This window comes from Bactrocera oleae, chromosome 5, assembly GCF_042242935.1.
Source record: "Bactrocera oleae isolate idBacOlea1 chromosome 5, idBacOlea1, whole genome shotgun sequence".
Classification (NCBI taxonomy): Eukaryota; Metazoa; Arthropoda; class Insecta; order Diptera; family Tephritidae; genus Bactrocera; species Bactrocera oleae.
Window position 1 is genome coordinate 74,291,011 of NC_091539.1, and position 22,790 is coordinate 74,313,800.

The 22,790-nt window shown below is 31.2% G+C and overlaps 2 protein-coding genes and 2 long non-coding RNA genes across 6 annotated transcripts; 3 read left to right on the top strand and 1 right to left on the bottom strand.

The window, feature by feature from the left end:
- Positions 1-1,152: 1,152 nt before the first annotated feature.
- Positions 1,153-22,725, bottom strand: LOC118681278 (uncharacterized). The gene is made up of 3 exons (XR_011396567.1): positions 21,781-22,725; positions 1,846-2,871; positions 1,153-1,758 (listed from the first exon to the last, which is right to left on the bottom strand). It is a non-coding gene; the product is annotated as an uncharacterized lncRNA (long non-coding RNA).
- On the top strand, positions 2,433-3,247 carry LOC106614657 (uncharacterized). The gene is made up of 2 exons (XM_014230506.3): positions 2,433-2,536; positions 2,595-3,247. The coding sequence occupies exons 1-2, from the start codon at positions 2,492-2,494 to the stop codon at positions 3,204-3,206; spliced, it is 657 nt and encodes a 218-aa protein (XP_014085981.1). The 5' UTR covers positions 2,433-2,491; the 3' UTR covers positions 3,207-3,247.
- On the top strand, positions 4,640-10,717 carry LOC138857469 (uncharacterized). The gene is made up of 2 exons (XR_011396566.1): positions 4,640-5,141; positions 10,492-10,717. It is a non-coding gene; the product is annotated as an uncharacterized lncRNA (long non-coding RNA).
- Positions 14,532-22,790, top strand: RhoGAP18B (Rho GTPase activating protein at 18B). 3 transcript variants are annotated; one of them, XM_014230601.3, is made up of 6 exons: positions 14,564-17,048; positions 17,127-18,410; positions 19,518-19,695; positions 20,344-20,365; positions 20,948-21,460; positions 21,522-22,790. In XM_014230601.3, exons 1-6 carry the CDS (start codon positions 15,147-15,149, stop codon positions 21,703-21,705), a joined length of 4,083 nt encoding a protein of 1,360 aa, XP_014086076.3. In that variant the 5' UTR covers positions 14,564-15,146; the 3' UTR covers positions 21,706-22,790. The 3 variants fall into 3 exon arrangements, with proteins under 3 accessions (XP_036220986.2, XP_014086075.3, XP_014086076.3); XM_014230600.3 differs by having other exon boundaries at positions 14,562-18,410; XM_036365093.2 differs by lacking the exons at positions 20,344-20,365; positions 20,948-21,460; positions 21,522-22,790 and adding an exon at positions 19,800-20,311 and having other exon boundaries at positions 14,532-18,410.

The following is a 22,790-nucleotide window of genomic DNA, read 5'->3' on the forward strand; positions in this document are numbered from 1 at the left end:
TGAATTGCTATTTATTTTGTATTTTGTAATCCCAAATACGGGTTTAACAAAAAAAAACATTAATCCCACAAACTGGAATATAAATTATTTTTAACTTTTAGTCCCAACTACTGGATATATTCGAAATAAAAATAAAATTTTTGATTTGAAAAATAATTTATTCGTACCACTTTATTGCACATTAAGATAGACTCAAATTTGAATTTATTGTATAATATATCATATAATCATATACTTTAAAATTATCGGAGAAAATTCTTAAATTTTTGGGTCGAAAAAAATAATCCAAAGCTGTTTTATATCTTCATTTTTAGAAAATCTGGACAAAGGTATATATAAAATATGCATATATAAAATATATATGTTATATATGTATATAAACACGCAATAAATACATTTTTTTCATAACAAATACTTATTCATATCATTCACATGAATTTTATGCTTATTTTTGCTAACAACAACCCACTGTACAACTTAACCTCCTTTCGAATTTTTTTAAGCGATTTTTGCAAAACCACTTTAAAAATCCACTTCATCTTATGAAAATAATGTGTACAAATCGAATCAAATGTTCATTTTTTATAATTTTAAAGAGTAAAATAGGGTTTTAGGTACAATTATTATCAAGTACATTATCAGTTTATAGTTTTCAATAATTAATATTTTAAGCTTTTTCAAGGATAAAAAGCACAAACATATTTATAAGACTATAGCCACCAATCATTTTGAACCAACTTCGTAATCAGATGTATTTGAAAATACTTTATTCATTCTAATTTTAATTTTTTATACATCGCTCCATTGTTTGAGAAATATTGATTGAGGATGTCCAACAGTCGTAACGCATTAGCTTGCCTTTACATTTGTTGGGGAAAGTAATTGTTGTTCCTGCATCGGCAGAAAACAGCCCTCATATTGAGGAATACTGTGAGGTTGACCGTCCTTGGACGGATAAAATTCCGTGTACTTTCAATACATAGACCCGACTGTGTGTACATGCGATATGTGGCATTTTTTCGTAAACTGCAATTTGTAAAACGGTACACACGTTTTCTAGTTTCACAAAAAGAATAATAATAGACTTTTTACTGAAAATATCGGTCAATATGATATATATATTAGTGAAATTAATTGACCATTAAATCAATATACAAATACGTTGTTTGGTATTAAAAGTGTATGGAATCGGCTTATGTTTTACCCAAGTTGCATATATATAATATATACATACATATATACATATACGTATGTAATTCGTCTCGATGAATGCATGCTTAACGAAATGAAGAGAGCAATAGGAGGGGTGACAATGATTTACTGTGTGGAGATGTAACTTCATTTGCTAATATGCTTAATATATAAATAAGATAACTACTTTAGGTCAGATCCGTAAACATTTATAGTTAATTCAAAGTAATATTAACATAGGTATTAAGTTTAATGTAAGCACTTATTTTACTATTATTTTTGAGTATTTTCATAATTCAAAAATTGAACTGGTTATTTAGATACAATTAGAGTGGTGGAATGGCAAATAAGTTGTTTGAGGCTAGTCATAGTCAATTGTGTGTTTATAATATTAACGGTATACAAACATATTTAAATGCGTATATGTATTGATAAATTGATAGATGTGTATATTCTTTAGATAGTACTTTTGGTAACTAAATGGTAAAACAACATCGTTAATATACGTATACATAATAATTATTTCAATTACATATGTACACATATAAGTATATAAATATGTATGTACTAAAAAGTTTTGACATTAGTGTGAAAAAAGAAAAGATTAAGTTACTTTATAATAGCAATTCCATCATCAATCAATTGCATACGTACATATGTAAGTGTAGCGCTTTGGAAACAGTCTGGAAAAGGAAACGATTAAGCTATTTTATAATAGCAAATCCATCATTAATTGTTTTGCATTGGTTAATCTAAAATTAGCGAATTAATTCTTATCCACATTGTACAGTGGGACAAATACACTATAATTGTGATATGGTAAATACATGCTGTTCAAAATGATTTGATAATTAAAAATTTAGTGAATATATAATGTGATACAAAATAAAAAATAAGTTTTATCGCTTAGGCAAAGAAAATTTATTTAGACCGCAAATGTATATGTAAATAAGACATATAACCAAAACTATAGGTTCTATAGGTTATAATTCTGATCAAATTGGTTTTCAAAATTGTTTGTTCAGTATGAAATTCAACTTATAGGATAAATTAATACAAAAACATATTTATAAGATTAAAACTAAAAATGAAAGTCCAATAAAATTAGAAATAATTTATAAAAAAACGGTGCCGCTGCAAAAGGTATACATATGTATGTCTGAATGACTGTGTGATTTATGATGGTAATCGTAAAGTTTCTATAATCTAAACAATGGATGATTGGGACTTATAAAATAGCCCCATGATATTTAAAATGAAATAGTCGTTAACTCTTCGTCAGCTAACATTAACTGAAATAATGAAAGTCCTCACAGCAATAATACTTATTTGTCTTGCGAATGCGGTAATTATTATACATTTCTTAAAATTTAGAATGTGAAATACATAAATATCCTTTTTAGATTAGTGCTACACAAGTTGCATTGCCAAATGTTAACTATGAAGGAATTGTAGATGATTTTATAAAAGAAGCTCAAGCAACTACTATTCGAACTGCTAACGCTTTGCAATTGCAATACAAAATAATCGTTGTAGAACCCACAAACCAAGTTGACACTGTCGTGCAGAACATTGAGGATCGCCGCGAAGAGAGTCCAAAGTGTGTAGAAGTTAAGGAGCCAGAAGTTGAGATCGTTGTGGACAATTTCCATGATGAAATTAATGTCTGCGGTAGTATTGCTGTTAAAACATCAGAAGGAATTATGAATGACGTTAACACTGCAACTCAAGAGATAGTATTTGACGGTTATAACGTTTTAAAACTCTATCAAAAATGCAAAAATTACAAAAACAGTATTTTAAAGAATTCTTGTTACGCTAAACTAACGGTTAAAGCTACATTGTACATTAAAAACACACGTCGGTCTATAAATACTATCAAAGGTGCTAAGAGTCGTGTTCCTGCAGTGTTTTCTGAAGCGGATGAATGCACACATAAGGCTGCAGATCTAGCCATTGTTCAATTAAATGCCATTCTTACTGAAGTTGCTTCCTGTATCAATGAAACTATTTAAAAATAAAAAATAATACTAATATTCATTCATATTACACATAATACATATTTATTTATATGTATAGTAATACGCTTGGATATTGTTAAAAACCCAGGAATAGGTGGTTTAATGTTTGCCAGAAATATTTAATGTAGTACATACACCTTGAGAGAAATCCAATATCTAATTTGCATTATATTTCAGTTAAATTATCTCATTCAAATTTATTGAACATTTTTAATTTATAATCTTTTTTTTATAAATTAATAAGAATTGGAAAAAGGTTAATTGCTTTAATGGCAAAGCCAAATCGCTCAAGTCTGTCGATGTGAAGTACTGCAACCCAACGAATCGAATGGAATAATTTTATAAAACTAATATCTAACAAGGGTGTAACCGAACATTTCATACCTTCAAGGATCAAAGCTGGGGAAATACTTTTAAGTGTTAGCAAAACTTCATGTTAAAAATTGATGCGAAGGAACTCAACATTCTTTATTCGACGAAAATTATATTAAAACCATCCTATCTGACTAACTTAACAGAAGAGGCTAAATTTAATATATTTGTTGATGTGCAAAACGGCAATCAGAAGATCGGAATTGATGATATTTGGGATATGAGATTAAGACCAAGGTCTAGACCAACTTCATTCATGTTCAGCGCTAAATCGATAATATAATGAAATTTAAAGCACAGTTATTGCGGTTCGTTGTTCCAAATAATGGGTTGTTTCTTAATTTTGGGCTTAATTATGGCAATTTAGAAGTTTTGTGGGAGTGGCAGTAAGAAAGTTGTGTAACAATTTTTACTCAAGTTACAGCTAGCAAAGATGGGCGACAAGACAATCAACCGGGTTTTAACTCGTTTCATCATTCTGACCCTTTGTATATACTTGTATGTAAACCTATATCCGTACAACCGTTAGGTGAACAAGAGTATAAAATATTTTCGGTAAATGGTTGATTCATATAGAGTACAATGTTTTTTATAATAAACCTCTGTAGAATGTCATTGGTTTTACTTGCTTAAAAGCTTCAGAAAGATGTTCGATTTTATTCTTTTTACAGTTTTCGCTCACTCCGGCATATTGGAATTCCACCGGGTACTAAGTTTGGAAATTGAAAATCACCAAATACCTTGAAAAATAAAAATCTAGTCTAAAAATACCAATTTTTTAATTTATTTTAATTTAATGACTTTTCGCATACAATATAAATTGTATTAATCAAAATCAAATATTACACTGCCCTTCGAATAGGTTAATGGTTTAGGATTGTATGAAATTGAATATACAATCACTATTTGTAAAATTCTTAGTTTGAATGTCTTCAAACTAAAAAAGTATTAAGTAACGCAACAATAAATGAACTGAATGATTCACAAAATTTCGTGCGAAAGACACCATGTTGGTAACTGTAATTAAGAGGGTATAACCAATGAAACGGCGAACGAAAGACTTGGTAGCAACGCAGTTCCACTACCAGTTTTGTAAATACATATATAGAGTTCAAGTTGAGTCGTGCTGAGTGCTCGTTTGTTCTTTCACATGTCTATGTTTGTTTGCATGTGTGTTAAAAATTTCGTTCGTGTAACACAGATACTCCGTGAGGTGTGTGAGCCATATTCAAATGTATGTACATATGTATTTATACTGAATTTTGATTACTGCATTGAACTTGTTAACTAGAAGACTTTAGTTGTTCTTTAAACGTTAATAAAACCAGACGTGGCTATTTAAAGTTACAAATAATAATATATAAATCGAAATTGCTATATTCCCGCTGAATATACTTTATGCACAAAATAATTAATGTTCGAAGACATGACTGTATATGGTATTATCGTTCAAATAATACTAGTTTGCAACTAATAATTTTATCGCAGTAATAAATTCAACTAAATATGACTTAAATTAAGTCGAACCAATATGGCGAACATAAAACAATTGCTTCGGTGAGTACTGTGAACTAACCATAAATGTTTTTGCACAGGAGAACACGATTTAAATTTTTTTTTGTAAAATTATAACACAAAAAAGGAATAAATAAATATGAAAAAAAGAAAACAAATGAACGGGTTTCTCAAAAACTTTTAAATAAGATTGAAATTTGAGCAGAGTAGGCACCTAGTGAAACCAGGTAAGTAAGATTGAGGGCAATCGGCCGAAAGTGCGAAATGGTGATTTGCCTATAATTAATTCCATTCTATATGAAACAGAAATTGAGAGATAAAAAGTTCCACTCTTGCTGTTTAGGGGCAGAGTGTGTGCGAGAGTTTGTTTGCATTTGTGAGGGTTAAGGTCACGAAACAGTAATTACTTATATACTCGTATGTAGCATCTAATGATGTCATAATAATGTTGAAAACATCGAAAGCTCAGATTTACAAGTGCCCATAACATACATTGAAAAGACAAAGCAAACATGTATGGAAGGGCTAAGTTCGGGTGTACGTAACCGAACATTTCATTCTCTTGGAACTTGAAGGATCAAGAAATACCTTAAAGTGTTGGCAAAACTTTATGTTAAAAAATATTGCTAAAGAATTGTACATTTTTTATCCGATAAAATCACGAATGGATTACAATCAAATTTAGTATCTTATTATTATTAACTTATTTTGATAATCATGTACCCACTTAGTTTTATTGCTATATTTTACTGCGCGTCCGCTAATTATATTATAAAACACATTTTGACCAACTTAAAAGGTTTATAGTCAGCTGGGAAGTTGGAAATTACTATACATACTAATTAATATCAATCGAAAGTTGTCAAGTCAAATTTTAAATTTGTTTTAAAAAGTCAGTGGGCTTAATAATTGCTGAAACCTCTACTTTCTTATGGTATAAATAGTGGAGGTTTCAACAATTACAAGCCTACTCGCATTTAAAAAAAATTTGAAAGTTTGACTTGAGAATTTTTGATTGAAAATTTGTATTTTTTTTTGATATTAGAGCAATATTAGGACAAAAATAAATATTTTGAATAAAAAAAAGAAAAAACGTTAACTTCGGTTGCACCGAAGTTATAATACCCTTCACAGATACAAAGGTTCCCTACACGAACTTGATTCCGATCGTTCAATTTATATGCCAGCTATATGCTATAATAATCCGATCTATACAATATCTTCGGAGATTCCATTATTATTATAGATACCTCGTCAAATGAAAGAATTTTCCATACAAACACTTGATTCCGATCGTTCAGTTTGAATGGCAGCTATATGCTATATTGGTCCGATATCCATCAAATGAGCAGCTTCTTAATGGACAGGTGCAAAATTTCAAATCGATAGCTTAAAAACTGAGAGACGCGTTCGTATATATACAGGCAAACGGACAGACGGGCGTATATATTTTATAGCGTCCCCGGGTGTTACAAACTTCGTGGCAAACTTAATATACACTGTTCAGGGTATAAAAATGCCGTGTGTTTTGGACACAGGAATGTAAGTTTACACCATATTTCGTGAAAGAAAAAATTTTGTTGCACAAGATAAAAATAAACAAGTAAGGAAGGGCAAAGTTCGGGTGTAATATTTTATAATCTTGCAACTTGCCAGAATCAAAGCTCGGGAATTCTTTCAGGTGCTGGCAAAACTTTATATTAAAAAATGTTGTCAATGAATTAAACATCCATTATTCGATGAAATCGTGTATAAATTACAATCAAATTTGGTATCTTCTTGACTTATATTGAAGGCCATAAACTTAGACTTAGTTTTCCTGTATATTTTACTTCGCGTTAGCTAAAACTATATTAACCTTCAAATGAGATACATATATGTATGTGATATTAATATATTGAGTTGATGTGAAAAACGTCTACCAAAGGATCGGAATTCATTATATTAGGGATATGAGGTTTAAACCAAGGTATAGACCAATTCCATTATAATTAAGCGCTAAACCACGTAATTTTTAAGAAAACTTGTTCACTTAATTCCACTGAAATATCAAACATTTTGACCAACCTAAACGGTTAAAAGACAAGTGGAAAGACGGAACTCATTTTACGGAGTGTATTGGCTCTAGAGGAAGGGACGGGCTGATTGCATTAATTTTGACGTTCCTCATGTATACTCTAAAATATATTTTGAAGCAATTTTATATATAAATAATACTCACTGACCGAAATTATCGGAATAAAATTTGTTAAAATAACGAAAATTATTATAAGTAGGATATGGGGTACTATTGACTTGATTTGATCAATTTTGTGGTCGTGCAAAGGTCCGATTACGCCATGGTACCATTTCCAATACCAAACGTCTTACAATGCCCAGAAACATGTGTACCAAGTTTCATCAAGATATCTCAATTTTTACTCAAGTTACCGCTTGCTAAGTGAGTCTATGACCTATAATATAACTTATATATATAATTTACGATTTCGTCAAATAACATAGTGAGTCGTGAATAGGAAGCTTTGCCAACACCTAAAGGTATACATATATGTATTTTTTCGGATTTGATCCTTGAAAGTTGCAAGAGTATGAAATGTTCAGTTACCCCAAACTTAGCCTTTCCTTACTTCTTTTTACTTTAATGTTTGTCAATATATCTTTTGTTTCTGATGGGTTTCAACCGACTATGAATTTTATTATTTTAAAGGCTTTCTGCTCTAGTCTATTAGTTATGACAATTTATAAGTTTTCGATTAATGGCGATTTGTGAGTGTGGCAATGATACGATTACGCCCATCTTCAATACCAATCTTCTAATGGTGCCAATAAACATGTGTAATAATTTTTACTCAAGTTACAGCTTGCACAGAAGGATGGACGGACGGACGGAAAGACAGTCAACCGGATTTCAATTCGTCTCATTATCCTGTTCATTTATATATCTATCTCGATTAGTTTAAGCTGATACAAACAACCGTTAGATGAACAAAACTACAATATTATACTCTGTAACAACATGTAGCAAGAGAATAAAAATTATCCAAATAGTTGTAATTGTAATTATATAAAATAAAAATTTGTTTAGAGACTTTAAATCTTGAGAAATCGCTGTATACGATTAGTGTTTGTGTCAATACATTGTGCTTTGAACCCTTAAACAATAACAAAACAGTTTTAATGCATTTTGAAGTATACGAGATTTGTCAATCACGTTTTCCGTTTGTCAGACGCTGCATAGAAAACAAAAGGATTTTGTTTTAGCTGTTCATTAATTATTTTCCTTACAGTCATGCAAAACTTTAAGAATTGTATCTGCTGTAGTAATCATTAACCAATTACCAAGAATCAATGGATATTTGCCAAAACCATTGAATTAAAATTAGTTAACCTTTGATTCTGTATTAGAGCTTTGAAAGCATTTGACTACACAGTAACTGTCATTAACATGTACTCAACATAATTGTCCATTGATTTCAGTTCAATTACAGTATTTTGTATATTGTGTACTTGAACAATAGTTTAGTACAATAAATAAAATAATCCTTCAAACTTGTGTTCACGAAATAATTACACTACAAAAAGTAACAGTTATAGAATTATATTCATAAATTTGAGTATAAATATATGTAAGATAATTAGCTTTAAGTCTTTGGTATATACTTGGTTGAACTTTTTCCACTAATTGAGGTCTAAACCTTAATGTTATCCGGCAAAAGTTTTATACCGACTTATTATTATTTTGCGAGGAACTATTTTAAATAGTAATTGGCGATTATCTTTTCAATGGCGAAGCTGTTAAGAAAAATCTTTATTTTATCCTAGTCGGAACAGGAAATCTAGGAAAATTTAGAAAAATCCTTTATTTTATCTTAGTCGGAACAGGGTTCGAACACTGCTGTTGTTGTTGTAGCGGCAAAAACCATTCCTGAAGTAATTTGGAGAAATGATGCTGGGTTGACAGTTTTTGGCCGGATAATAATCCGGGTCCGTTCCGTTTACGTAGACCCGACTTTCGTGGGAACGGATTGAACACAGCTCGTGCGTTGGCATTGTGTACCACTAACCAAATCTCGATGAAATTAACGTTCATTCGTTTTTAACTTTTTGATTGTATTATACCGTACTATATAGTTTATAATCATTTTCACATCATCGATTTTGTGGCGAATTTAGCCATTTCCTTTAATTAGAAAACTATGACAGTTATCTTTTAGTTTTTTAAGTATGTGCGTTAACAATTTTTGTATTCAATAAGCCTTCGAAGGTTTTAGTCGAGATAATTACAGATCAAAGTTTTATGAGAGATATTTTAAAATTACACAACATTTCATGGTAGAGGTATATAAGGAGTAGTGCGTTTTTGCAATAGGTAGTAGTATAAATAGTATATAAGCCTGGTGGCTGTATGTCAAGAATTCATCTGATATTGGATACTCTGTTAAAGAACACTCTGGGCTTAAACTTGATGGCACTTTTCTATGATAAAATAAATTTATTGGCTTAACTCGATCGATTACTAATTTAGCTTTTTCTTATAAACACTATTTATTGCCATTTTATCGAAAAAAACGTATTTCGTCGATAAAAACACTTTTATACGCGAACATTTATCTAATAGAGCAGAGTAAGCGGCAGCGTAAAAAGTTACTCAGTTTACTCTAAAATACTAGTACATCACTTTGTTTTCCACATTAGAAAACATGTCATTAAATTAATGTGTAATTTATTAATTGCAGTTGAATTGAAATTGAATCCATTGCTGCCATTATATAATATTTAAATTTCAGGTCGTTCCTTAAACACGAAATCAAATTTATTACATTCCTTACTTTTAGTGGAAAAGTTTTAGTGTATGAGAATTCAGTTATTTACTCAAAAATATGTATGAACATTTTGGAAATTTTATTTTAGAGTTAATAAGCTTTATTAGCTTATAATTATTTAACCAAGTAACACAGCAGATCGTTTTGCGAGGATGGAGTATATGAGATTTTAAATGTTTTAAATGTGCGCAAGATGATGTATAATCAACAACTTCAGCTCTGTCGATAATATGTCTAATACTAAATACACTAATAAGATGACTATCTAAAGTTTAGTGTTGAAATGAACTCATTCCCATAAAACGTACGAGACAATTAATACATTTGTCAACTTCAACTATGTGTTTTAAACGGAAAACAATGTTGATAAATTTGAACATATTTTAATTAAGAATTGATGGCTAACCGGACATTGAGTTCTGTCGTCGCATAAGCTCTGATTAAAGGACCTAAGAATGTTTAATAATACCAAAAATTTGGCGCTTGATCAATTTAATTAGGTTTTAATAAATATGTTATATGAATATATTTGTACTGCATACACTTAATTTTTCTTTTCTTCTTTACAGTTTAAAAATAATTAATTTAGGTAAGAGGATTATTGAGAATCAGACAACGATTGATATTACGCAAACTTATTCGTTACCAAATCATAAAGCAGAAATGGGAACAATTCGATATGGTATCAAGGTGAATGTCCTTGTAACCCAATAGGAAAAGAAAAATTTTAAAAATATATAAATACATTTATTTATTTAAAATATTATGGTATATTTTCTTTTCTTTAAAATATTATTTTACGTTTTTTTATCGATGGCAATATAAAGGTAATGTATCCAACATGCATTGCAGTTAATACGAGTATTTAATTTTATCTATAAATACATTGTAGAAAATAATTTAGAATTCGGTCAAATATTATCAAAACAATTACAATCTAACGCATTAATGCAAACAATCACAGTACATATGCGTAATCCACACTTTCAATTCTGTAAACCAATATATTCCACGAATCGAATTTCTCTCCTAAATATATATTTGAGTATAAACAAAAAAAAGTAGCAATAAAAACAAAAAAAAACAAGTAAGGAAGGGCTAAGTTCGGATGTAACCGAACATTTTATACTCTCGCAAAGTCAAATAGTATACTCGGTTAAGATTTCTTTGTGGATTGACTGATATTTTCGGTAGAAAGTCAACTATAGGCACTGGGGTTCACATATTTAGTACTTAGGGGCTTAAACAGTTTTGGTTCGATTTAGACAATTTTTGACCACAAGGTGGCATACTTTAATCGCATTATTCACGCAAAGTTTTATCCCGATACAGTCATTGTTGCCTGATTTGCATCGTGAAAAGTGAAAGAATCAGATGGAATTTAAAATGGTGTTATATGGGAAGTAGGCGTGGCCATTTCGCACTATGACATAGAAACATGAAAAGAACGTTATGCACCGAATTTGGTTGAAATCGGTTAAGCAGATCTCAAGATATGGGTTTTCACCTAAAAGTGGGCTGTGCCACGCCCACTGTCTAATTTTGAACGCGGTTCCTATAAAGTCATCTCATACCATCCCAGAGATAAAATTTAATGTCTCTGGCGTGTTTAGTGCTTGATTTATCGCGCTTTTAGTAGTTTTTAACAGTACCGTTATATGGGGAGTGGGCGGAGTTGCCACCCGATTTCAACTATTTTCACACCGTCAATAGAAGTGCTAAAAACATTTGCTTCCAGTGAATTTTGTTATTATAGCATTAGCGGTTTAGGAGATATGCACATTAAACCTATTAGAGGCGGGACCACGCCCACTTTAAAAAAAAAATTTAACTACAGATGCCCCTCCTTAATGTGATCCTGTGTACCAAATAACAGTCTTATATCTTATTGCGGAGCTTAGTTATGGCAATTTATTTGTTTTTGATTAATGGCGTTTTGTGGGCGTGGCAGTGGTCCGATTACGCCCATCTGCAATACCAACCGTCCCACGGTACCAAGAAACATGTCTACCAAGTTTCATAAAGATATCTCAATTTTTACTCAAGTTAGAGCTTGCACGGACGGACGGACAGACAGTCACCCGGATTTCAACCCGTCTCTTCATCCTGATCATTTATATATATAACCCTATATCTAACTCGATTTGTTTTAGGTGATACAAACAACCGTTAGGTGAACAAAACTATTATACTCTGTAGCAACAGGTTGCGAAAGTATAAAAATGGTACCTAACTTTAGTTGTTTCAAATTTCTGCAGTGATATTGAAACTTTTTAATGTACGCCATATAGATATAAGTATATGTCGTTCTTTCTCTTAGAGTGTGCTATCGATTAACACAAACGCAACGCGATTTTATTTGCCATTTTATGTCGTTATAAATTGTGACTTACTACTTCTGTTCGTTATGACATTTAATGGCGACTTTTAAGATATATTATACAATACTAGCAAAAAATCCCTTCTGAGTTCCATTAAGATGCCTTGACATTGACCAAAATATAAAGTGTAAAATCAACCGGATGTTTGAAAGTCCTTATATTAGTTCCTCCTTTTCCTTTGTTTTTTGACATTCTTTGCACCAATCGTATATTAAGTCGTAACCTAGCCGAGCAGGGTGAGCAACGATCACGCGACTTTTTTCAAATACTTAGATTTTTAAATTCGTGATATCTTTCGATTGGAATATCCGAATCAAATAATTAAAAAAAAATTATAAAGGTATTAAATGAGTGTTGAATATAAATTATTTACTTTTGATAAGGATTAATACAGAGGCGGCATTTCAATAATTTGTTTTAATATATGAACACCTATTATGACGAAACCATAACATTTAGACATAATTACGTTATTTTGTACTACAATCAATAGTACGCACGCGATCTATGGAATTTTTTAATTCTTAGGTTACATTATTGGCGTTTTAGTAAGGATCTCTAACTTTTTTGAAAATATAATATAGTCTATGTTACACCAAACATCAAAGATAGTATAGCTTTCCAAAGGTGAAAGAATTTTTCCGTCATCCGTCAAGTAGTTTTCGAACCTATTCAATTCAAACAAACAATCAAATCTGTCCTTTTTATAATATTAGTATTGAAATATATATATGGTACATTTATTTGCGTTTACAAGCATATGTAATGCGGTTGAGTACGCTTAAACTGTGTTGGAGCGAAGAAAGGAATTTTAAATTATTATTACATATGTACATATTTTTACAATTTGTAACGAGAGTAATATTTTTATCATCTGAATAATGCATAGATAGATAACATTCGAAACGATATACACGAATATTCATCACAGGGATAAGGGAGGAAAATATGGAATATAAGATAATATAACTAGAATATAAAACCGTTATTTGGTACAGCATATCCGAGGCTTAAAAATTTTTAAAAAGTGTACGTTGCCTCGCCATCGAATAAGTTTAATGTACATACATACATATATCACAAACTACTAAAGCTGAATCAATCACACTTGATGAGAACAAGTATTTTTAGCTACTCCTCAAACACTGTGAAAATTGGTGAAATTAGAAGAAAACCATGCCACCAACCTCTCTATCTAGGTTATGTTGTAAACTACTAAAAGTGTGAATCTCAATAAACAGCACGTCGCGAACAGCTGGTTGTCCATTAAAAACAAAAACAAGAAAATACGTTAACTTCGGTTGCACCGAAGCTATAATACCTTTCACAGATACAAAGCTTCCTTACAATAACTTGATTCAGATCTAATTTCGTGCATCGGCAATAAAAAATAAATTTTTTTCCATGCAGGCATTTTACTTCGACGTTCAGTTTATATGATAGCTGTATGACATAGAGATCCGATCTAAACAATTTTTTCGGAGATTATATTCTTGCCCTAGAAAATACAATAACTCATGCCAAATTTCGGTAAGATACCTCGTCAAATGAAGAAGTTTTTCATGCAAGCACTTAACTCCGATCGTTCAGTTAATATGGCAGCTATATGTTATAGTCATCCGATCTGTACAATTTCTTCGGAGCTTGCACTATTGCTTTAAGTACAATAATATTCTGTGCCAAATTTCGTGTAGATACCTCGTCAAATGAAAGAGTTTTTCATACAAGCATATACGAACGAGCATATAGTCATCCGATCTATATAATTTCTTCGGAGATTACGTTGTTGCCTCAAACAATAATTCATGCCTAATTTCGTGAAGATACGAGACATGGCTAAATCAACTCAGCTCATCATGCTGATCATTTATATATATATTTTATAGGGTCTCCGACGTTTCCTTCTGGGTGTTACAAACTTCGTGGCAAACTTAATATAAACTATTCCGATTATAAAGATACCGGTACTTTCAGGGCGTGATCTTGTGTTCTATCATTCTTGCATACACCCATACTTATGCTTGCACTTATAAGAGTGGATATCGGGATTGAGCTCGCATATAATAACATTGACGGCGAAAAACATTGAAGCGAAAGAATAAGAAAATTTGCGCTGATATGGTTGCAGTGTTCTCACTGCACAATTATTACTTGAGTGTAAAGAAAACGAAACTTGTTCGTATAATTTGTATATATTTGTAAGTTCATCAATGAGACTGGGTGTTGCAGTGTGGCGCCAAATTCAGATCAAGCGTTTCAGTTAACCTCTCGCTTTCAAATTATACACATCCCATCGAACGAAATTCGGAATTTGGTAAAAAAAAAGTTTGTAAATGTCGCTTAAAATTCCCTAAAGTTCTTTGTAGAGCAATATTTATTAATACTTACATACATATGTATGTAGATACATACACTCAAAATATATAATAAATTGTATATTATTAAACAACTAAACTACTTAGTACGAGATTGTTAAATCATTAAATACCGTTTATCGGGAAACATTGTGCGTATATTGTGCGTCTATATTGCAAGTTCATATTCGCGTTAAAACACTAATTAGAAGAAAGCTTTGGGTGCGGCTTAATTGAGTAAGTCATATTTATATACATACTTGTATGTATGTACATATGTACATAGTGCAGATGCAGTTACATGAATTGGTGCACATGCCTTTATGCATATAAATTCAATTATTTCTCTTAATTAATTTTAATTCCAACATTCTTCTTGAATAATTATACATACAAGACATGGGAGGAAATGTGAACAATAATAAATGTTAATAAATTAATGAGAAGTAGTAGCTTTTCTAAATTTTATTTCAATGAAAGAAATGCAAAATGTCAGAAGAGAATTTTACTATATATGAGAACTGTTCAAACTTTGCAAAAAACAAGGATGATAGTACTGTGTATGGTAAAATGGTTTCGCAAAAAAACACTCGACTCAATGAAGACAAAAGCCCTGAAAACGAAAGTGCATTTAGTTTTACGGTATATGACGTAAAATCGGAGTTGTTTGAAAAAAGGCAACCGATATACGAAAATATCAAACATAACGTATTATCAAGCCAAAAACTACTATTCAAAAAATTATTTGGAACAGCGACAAATAATGATATTTTCTATGAAAACTTGTGTCGTGGATGTGGTTATGGTATTTTTGAAGGGAAAAATTATTTGTGTGACTTTTGTATACGTATGGTTGAAGGACCCAAAAATAAAAAATCCCAGAGTTCGCGAAAAAGAAATCAAAATCATGTGAACACTGAGGAGAATATCTATGAAAATATTTGTTCCCTTTGTTCAAATTTATATAATACTCAAGAATGTGAATTCTGTATAAGAAACGAAAAATTAATGGAAACAACGGAAGCAGGAAAACTTGAAGTTATGAAAAAAAAACAAAAGACATTGTATTTTCAGAATTTGGATAAGCCTAAGCTCTTCGATGGAATTTCGGGGTCGTTGAAGAAAAGTTCAAAGTCTAAACAATTTTATTCGAATAAACAAGAATGTATAAAAAAAAAACACAAGCGTGTAGAGGCAATCTATAACGTCACAGAACACTCTAATGTTTCCCCCTCGAATGAAGTATTTAATATGCAAAGAATACTCAATTTTAAACAAAAGAAAACTAGCAACGATGCATTCCGGAGAGAGCAACATATATACGGCCGATTAAAATTTCGCGAACATTTTATTGGTAAAATTCCTTTAGAAGTGACTTCTAATCATACTGAAGCTAAATCGCATGAATTGCTAAAGGAAGATCCAGATTTCGTTTACACCAAAAGTTCTATTGAATGTTCATTAGCTTCAAGGAAACGATCAAAATCACACAAAATTCTAAAAAAAATTTCAACTCGTCCTTTTAATACACCAGATCATAAAACGCTTCACACCCCTCTGTCTGAAAGCGTTTGTTATTGGGTGAAATTGCTTCGTCTACAAGTTCATAATTATCACATTTATGGTACATCATTTGATGATGGCGATTATGCTTTATGTATTCCTAAGAGCCTTCCATCAAGAAGCGTGTTGATACACACATACTGCGATGCTGCTTCAAGTTATGAAAAGAACAATTTTGTTTCCCCTCGCTATTTAGAAATAGGAATGACTAATTTGACAGCCACTGATAAAAACGTAGAAGAAGAAAATACTACATTCACAAATAAAATAAGTCATATTCATGTTAGTAAGCAAATTGAGAATCGTTTTGAGGCAATGGTTGATGTATTTAAGCAAAATCTCATGGAAAAATTTATGGTTTATAAACAGAGAGAGTATCAAACATCTGTTGAGCATTCCAACTATTCGCTCAATACATTATCAGAAGCAAACTACGTAGCACGATCATCACTGCAGCGAACCCAATGGCCCTCCGAACACAGTCCGATTGCGGTAATGAATTATCAACCGCTCTCAACAGTTACCACCGACAAAGGTCGAACTAGTTGCTTTTCAACTTGCAATGTGATCAAAAGCAAGTGCAATCATTGTGGTTGTCTATGTGGTGGAGGGGTATCAGAAAAAACTAAAAACGAAATTATCAAAAAAAAATTTGAAAAAAATGATATAGACAAATCGGAAATGATCACTACATACAACAATGCACACGGGCAGCACACCAAACAAATAAACGGTTATTTTTTCGATATTATAGGCAATTTTTGCAATAATTCGCACGAAATATACGAAGTGAGCCATCAAAATCCAAAAATCAACCAGTTTAATTTTGTGAGTTTAATTAACAATGTGTTAATATCGTATAGCCTTAATACAAACGTCTTGCATTTGTGTTCTAATCGATTGCAGTACTTTAATTGGTTTCAAGATTGGCTGCTTTACAATTTCAACCCGTGGAGCTTCAATGTTAAACGTGCTTTAAAGGTGCTGGCTAATTATAATAGCTTTAAAATATCATTTAAATTATGGGCTGTACTGAATGAGTCAGTAAAGCGGCATAGAAGTTTATGGAAACATGATAAACAAGGAGAGAACATTTATGGTGAAGCACCAATTGACAGTACAGTGAGCGAACAAGTTACGAAATTTATTCCAATGGCTTTTCAAAGTAGTAGTTTGGGGAGCGACTTTATTGTTAATGAGAATGAGAGCGCACAATTAATTGCCAGACAAAATATGGGTACAAATAAATGTATGAATGACAAAGTAGTTCTACGTACAAAAACTAAAGAATCATTGGAAAGAAGTAAAAAAGCTCAAGGGAAATATTTGGATCTTGATGAAAATGTAGTTAAAGTAAATAATTATGATTATAATAAAAATGCAGATATTGATTTGAAAACTGGGACCAAAATTTTAAATAATCCTAGCCCTTCTGATGAAAAAAATAATTCATCTTATACTGAAGAAGAATTTAAAATATCAAGGGAAGAAAACATTTACCAGCCCATTTGGAAGTTTCAAACCGTTGGAGAGGCTCTTTACGATAGTGATCCTGAATACTATAACTTGAGTAATCGAACTGGTAATTCGAGGTATTTGCACAAAAGGAAACAACGGATGTCAAATGATTCATCAATTCCATATCTTGTTATATCTGATAATGGGGAAGATCATGGAGATTGGGAGACCGATGACGAATTTATGTTTTCAAAACAGTTTGATGAATACTGCGGAGCAGGCGACATAATATCACAGAACACTACTTCTCAGAGCAATAGTACAATCACAAGTGCTTCGAGTGCTGACATCATTACTGCATCATCAAACTCAAATTTTCTACATCCCATTTTCCGTACAGTGTGCATTTTTTTTAGCTTAAAGGAGCCTAAAATTCGTGCAATCGTATATGATTACACATACAACCAATCTTCGCATTATTTTGCAAAAAATAAAAATGCAAACTTGCATTCTCACAATAAGGCAAACGGAAAATTGAAACCTATAACTACATCTACTTTTAATTGGTCACCGACATCAATTAATCATCAACAAAACATAGCATTTCCATCATCATTAACGAACAGAACATGTGCAAATAATGAACCTGCCACAGACTCTAGTTTGAGTCCAGTAAATGCGTGGAAGCTGAACCTATTAAATATATCCAATATTGAAGATGAAGATGACATGGTAAGTAAAAATAAGCTATTAATATGTTGTGCAAATATGTGGTTCGTATTTAAGTTTGAAAAACTGTGTTCTCAGACGTCAATGTACTATCATTTTATTTTAAGTTGTAAAAGTTCGATTGTAGGCTATTTATATTTAATTTTCCTAATTCAAATTGGGTAGGGTTCACATACATAATATAGTATTAATAATCGTCTTCGTTTCTATATTTTGGATCATAACGAAGCGGCTTTATCTGATTACGTCAATGTTGAAGGTTATGTTACACCTAATTTGAAAGGACACTCTTACCTCGTACAGTTAGATAGTTATTAGCAACAATGAGTTACTTCATTTCATCTAGGTCTACTATTACAAAAATTCCAAGTAAAAGTCACTGATGATATCGCAATTTGAAAATATAAAAAAGAAATGGGCGACGCGATTTTAATATCAAAAAATTACATCACAAAGCATTTAGAATAAGCTAATGGCATAGAATGGATTTTAAAATTTGATCTCTTAATAAAGATATATCAGGTAATAGTTTGAACAAAAAACACTCAATTCAAACACAACCTCTTTCCTAAAGGTTAGTAGAGTAATTAAAATATTGTTCAAATGTTCAAACTAGTGTGAAAGTTGTTGTCATAATAGAACTGTTTGAAGTATTACGTATTATTTGTTGTATTTCTTACTATTAGAATACCTATTGCAATTCCTGTAAATGTGGTAGAAGTCATTATAGACCAATTTTTTTCTTTTTGAGAAATACTATTCCTTACAGTGCTTGAAATATTGTCTGAAGAATATCATGAGCATCGTTATGGTTCAATTTCGTCTATTTTAAATGAATTTGAGAAGATTTATTAGAAATATGTTATTTTTAATAAGCAGGTAGGTTGTGTGTTGTTAATATTAAAGTCGAAATGGTCAGTGCCGTGCTCAGAACCCAGAACAGTGCCACATTATTACGGGTTCCTATAGTCTTTTGGCCATTGGCGCGTCAGTTAGGAATGGCTGTAAATTTTAATGAATGATTTTTTTTCTATTAGCTTTAAATTGATTATTCTAATTTCATATGTATGTATGTAGTTAACTTAACTGCTTATTAACTGTATTTAATAGTTCGTGTCGGAGAAAGAGCTTTTGCGGTCCCAGGCCTTTAAAGGTAATGCCGAATATGAGAGTTCAACCCCAAAACTATTTGCTCCCCAGCTTATTAAAAGTGTTTCGTCCGGTAATATTTTGGATATACCAAGTGTGGATGACAAAAAAACAATTACAGAACGTGTGCGTAGTAAATGTGAGTATATGCATTACTCTGTTGTCCATGCGTGTACATATATAATTTATACTTATAACAACAAATCGTATCAAGCAGACTGAAAAGTTCTTATCGCTTCTAAGACAGGGCGCCACAAGAATGTTTAATAAATAGAAGAATCCACGGAATGGGTTATCATAGCCGTAAAATGAAGTGATGCCAAGGAGCCACACGAGCACGCAATCAACCGAAAACGGCCACATTTCAAAGATTGTGGACATTGTTTGTTGTAGCTCAATCATAAAAAACATCAAAACAAATACAAATAAATAAAAACGCCATTGGAACGTCTGAAGGACGATATGGCGGAAGGCGGCCTAATTTGAAAAAAAACTGCCAACGCCATAAATCAATGGATATGACCGTTATAATCAGTGTATTCCTTCTGTTGCAACTAAAATCGAGTTTTGCTAGAACATAATTATCTTTGAAGCGAAAAGAAATTTTTAGTCTTCGTTTCCCGTAGAATAAATTTGTTTATTAACTCATTCGCGATAAGCTTTCATCCTATATATGCATAAAAATATAAAATAATAATGTTTTTACTGTCATCTTTAAATATTAAATAAATACGTTTTTTAAATGTGTCTTTTAACCTATTCAATTTCTTTCTCATTTCTCAAACAGTTCCAAGAAGCGTCTTTAAACTGTAAGTATACTCACGGAAAATGTTAAGCTTTATAATACTTTAATCGATTGGAAAAGGCTCGAAAATTCGCATTTCTGCCTCCACATCAGAATGGCCATTTATGTTTTAACTTATATTACCACTTATATACCATTTTGTTTAGTTTTTACGATACAAAAATGCATTTTTCAAAGATTTCTACCAATGAAAATGTGGTTTCTAATGAAAATGTAAGAGGGAGCACGCTCCGAAGTAACACAACCTAATATTTGAATAATACGCAGCTAAATCAAAATATCTGTACATTGCTTTACGAAACAATGTATCTATTATTTTAGAAAACCTTTAGCGTGCTTTGGTTTCAAAAATTAAGAATTTAAATCCAGTATTTGAAAGATTTCGTTTGCCTTTTTAATTATTCTCGATTTGACATTTTTGAAGAGTGGACCCTAATTTTATTTTTAACTATTCTAATCAATAAAAAATACGGACATTCAACAAGATCAATATTAGATAATTTATTTCAGATCGCAGGATTTTAGAATCCAGTTAGAGTTATTATTATTTTTACTTTTTATTATAATGTTATTTATTATGTTATAGAAATGTACGTTCACCAAAAAGCGAGAAGAAACAAAATGACGTCATTCATTTTGGAAAAACGGAAAGTTTATATTTGGAAACAGATGCGCAACCCGAGTTTCCAATTTTCGGAGCACCACTTGAAAAATTAGAAATGAGTGAAGTTGTTCATCATGTTCCACGTTTTATTGTGGACTGTGTAGCTTATATCGAACGTAAAAACTCGATATTACAAGATGGATTATATCGTGCTTCTGGCAACAAAGTAGCTATTGATGAATTGAAGAAAAAGCTATCCGAAAGCTACGCATACAATTCAAATCTTTTGGTTGCTGATGATATACATACTATTACCAGTTTATTAAAACAATTCTTTCGAGAATTGAGCAACCCTTTGATCCCTCAACATATATATGATCAACTCGGACGTAATTTTCTTGAGACTGTTGGTATTGAAGTATTGAAAAATACGCTTGAGGAAATACCTGATCCTAATCGTGCAACATTAAAATTTCTTATACGGCATTTAAAGAAGTAATTTTAAAATACTTATGGGGAAAGATTTACAACTTATATTATATTTTTCTGTTTTCAGTGTTGCCGCCTTTAGTAAAGAAAACCGGATGCCTGCATCTAACTTAGCAATTGTATGGGGTCCATGCATTTTTACATCAGAACAAATTGTATTTGGTGACATCGGACGAATGAATACATTAACTAAATTAATTATTGAAAACTACGAATACATATTTAGCGAAAATGAGCGACTTGTAAATTAAGTTTTGATAAAAGTGTTTTCATGTTACATCACGTTTTAGAACTATTTTTGCAATTAAGTCTAAATTGTAACAAACCTGTACATTGATTATTTATACTCTCGCAACATGTTGCACAGCGTATAATTATTTTTCTATTGTGCTATTGTTTTCTTCCTTACGATTTCTTTTAACGTTTAAAACTAACAGAGTTACATATGTATATCAATATCATCAAGGTGACAAAATGATTTGACATCCAGATCCTTAATCTGAGATTTTAATAATCTCGAATTCCCATAGCCACCAAATATCTAATATATTGTAGTATAAGGATTTTCACAATTCACGTTTTATATTGTATTTCTATTATATCTACTTTTGGATATTTATAGTTTGTTGCGGAAAATTAGTGAAATCGTCCAAGCCTTATTCTAGCCTCCGTTTACTACCTATACAGATCGATATGCTAGCGAACGTTATGCCAAATATGTCATATCATATATGTATAGTAGGTATATCAATGGTGTAGTTATATTAATAAAATTGTGTGGAAACATGTTCGCAAGTATAGTTTAGTTTAATGTTTTGCTACAACCTGAAACTTACCCTGCCCTGCAATTTGCGAGCGTATAAAATTTTCGTTTGCATCCGAACCCAGTTTTTCTTTAATTCTTTATTAAAAAAAAAAAAATGCTAAAATTAAAATTAAGTATATGCTAGAGTTAACCAAATTTTACATTGTGATAAAATATATTAAATATATGAGTGCAGAGCTCTAAATTGCAATAAACTAGTAAAATCACTAATTCTGAACTATTATATACAGCTACTGATCGCCAATTGGAAACACAAGATAATCTGGATAAGTAAAAATTGTTTAAACTTGACTTTTTATTTTCTCTTTAAAAACCTTGTATGGTATTTATTCCTCTTTTTACTACCTAACGTGCCAAGCTTTTTTGTTTAGAATTTGTCAAACTAATCATCATAGATGTAGTTATATGCAGATATAAAATTGATTGTTAATAGGATATGAATTATAAATGTCTAGCAGCACAAGATTTCAGAATTTAAATAAATGGCGTACTAAAGTTTGACACCGAAAA

What these genes read in the sequence shown, in the direction of transcription:
- LOC106614657 (XM_014230506.3), top strand. Translation starts at nt 2,492, where the DNA reads ATGAAAGTCCTCACAGCAATAATACTTATTTGTCTTGCGAATGCG. An exon ending in TTATTTGTCTTGCGAATGCG is followed by an intron (nt 2,537 to 2,594) that starts GTAATTATTATA and finishes TATCCTTTTTAG; the next exon opens with ATTAGTGCTACACAAGTTGC.
- RhoGAP18B (XM_014230600.3), top strand. Translation starts at nt 15,147, where the DNA reads ATGTCAGAAGAGAATTTTACTATATATGAGAACTGTTCAAACTTTGCA. An exon ending in TTGAAGATGAAGATGACATG is followed by an intron (nt 18,411 to 19,517) that starts GTAAGTAAAAAT and finishes TGTATTTAATAG; the next exon opens with TTCGTGTCGGAGAAAGAGCT. An exon ending in AGAACGTGTGCGTAGTAAAT is followed by an intron (nt 19,696 to 20,343) that starts GTGAGTATATGC and finishes TTTCTCAAACAG; the next exon opens with TTCCAAGAAGCGTCTTTAAA.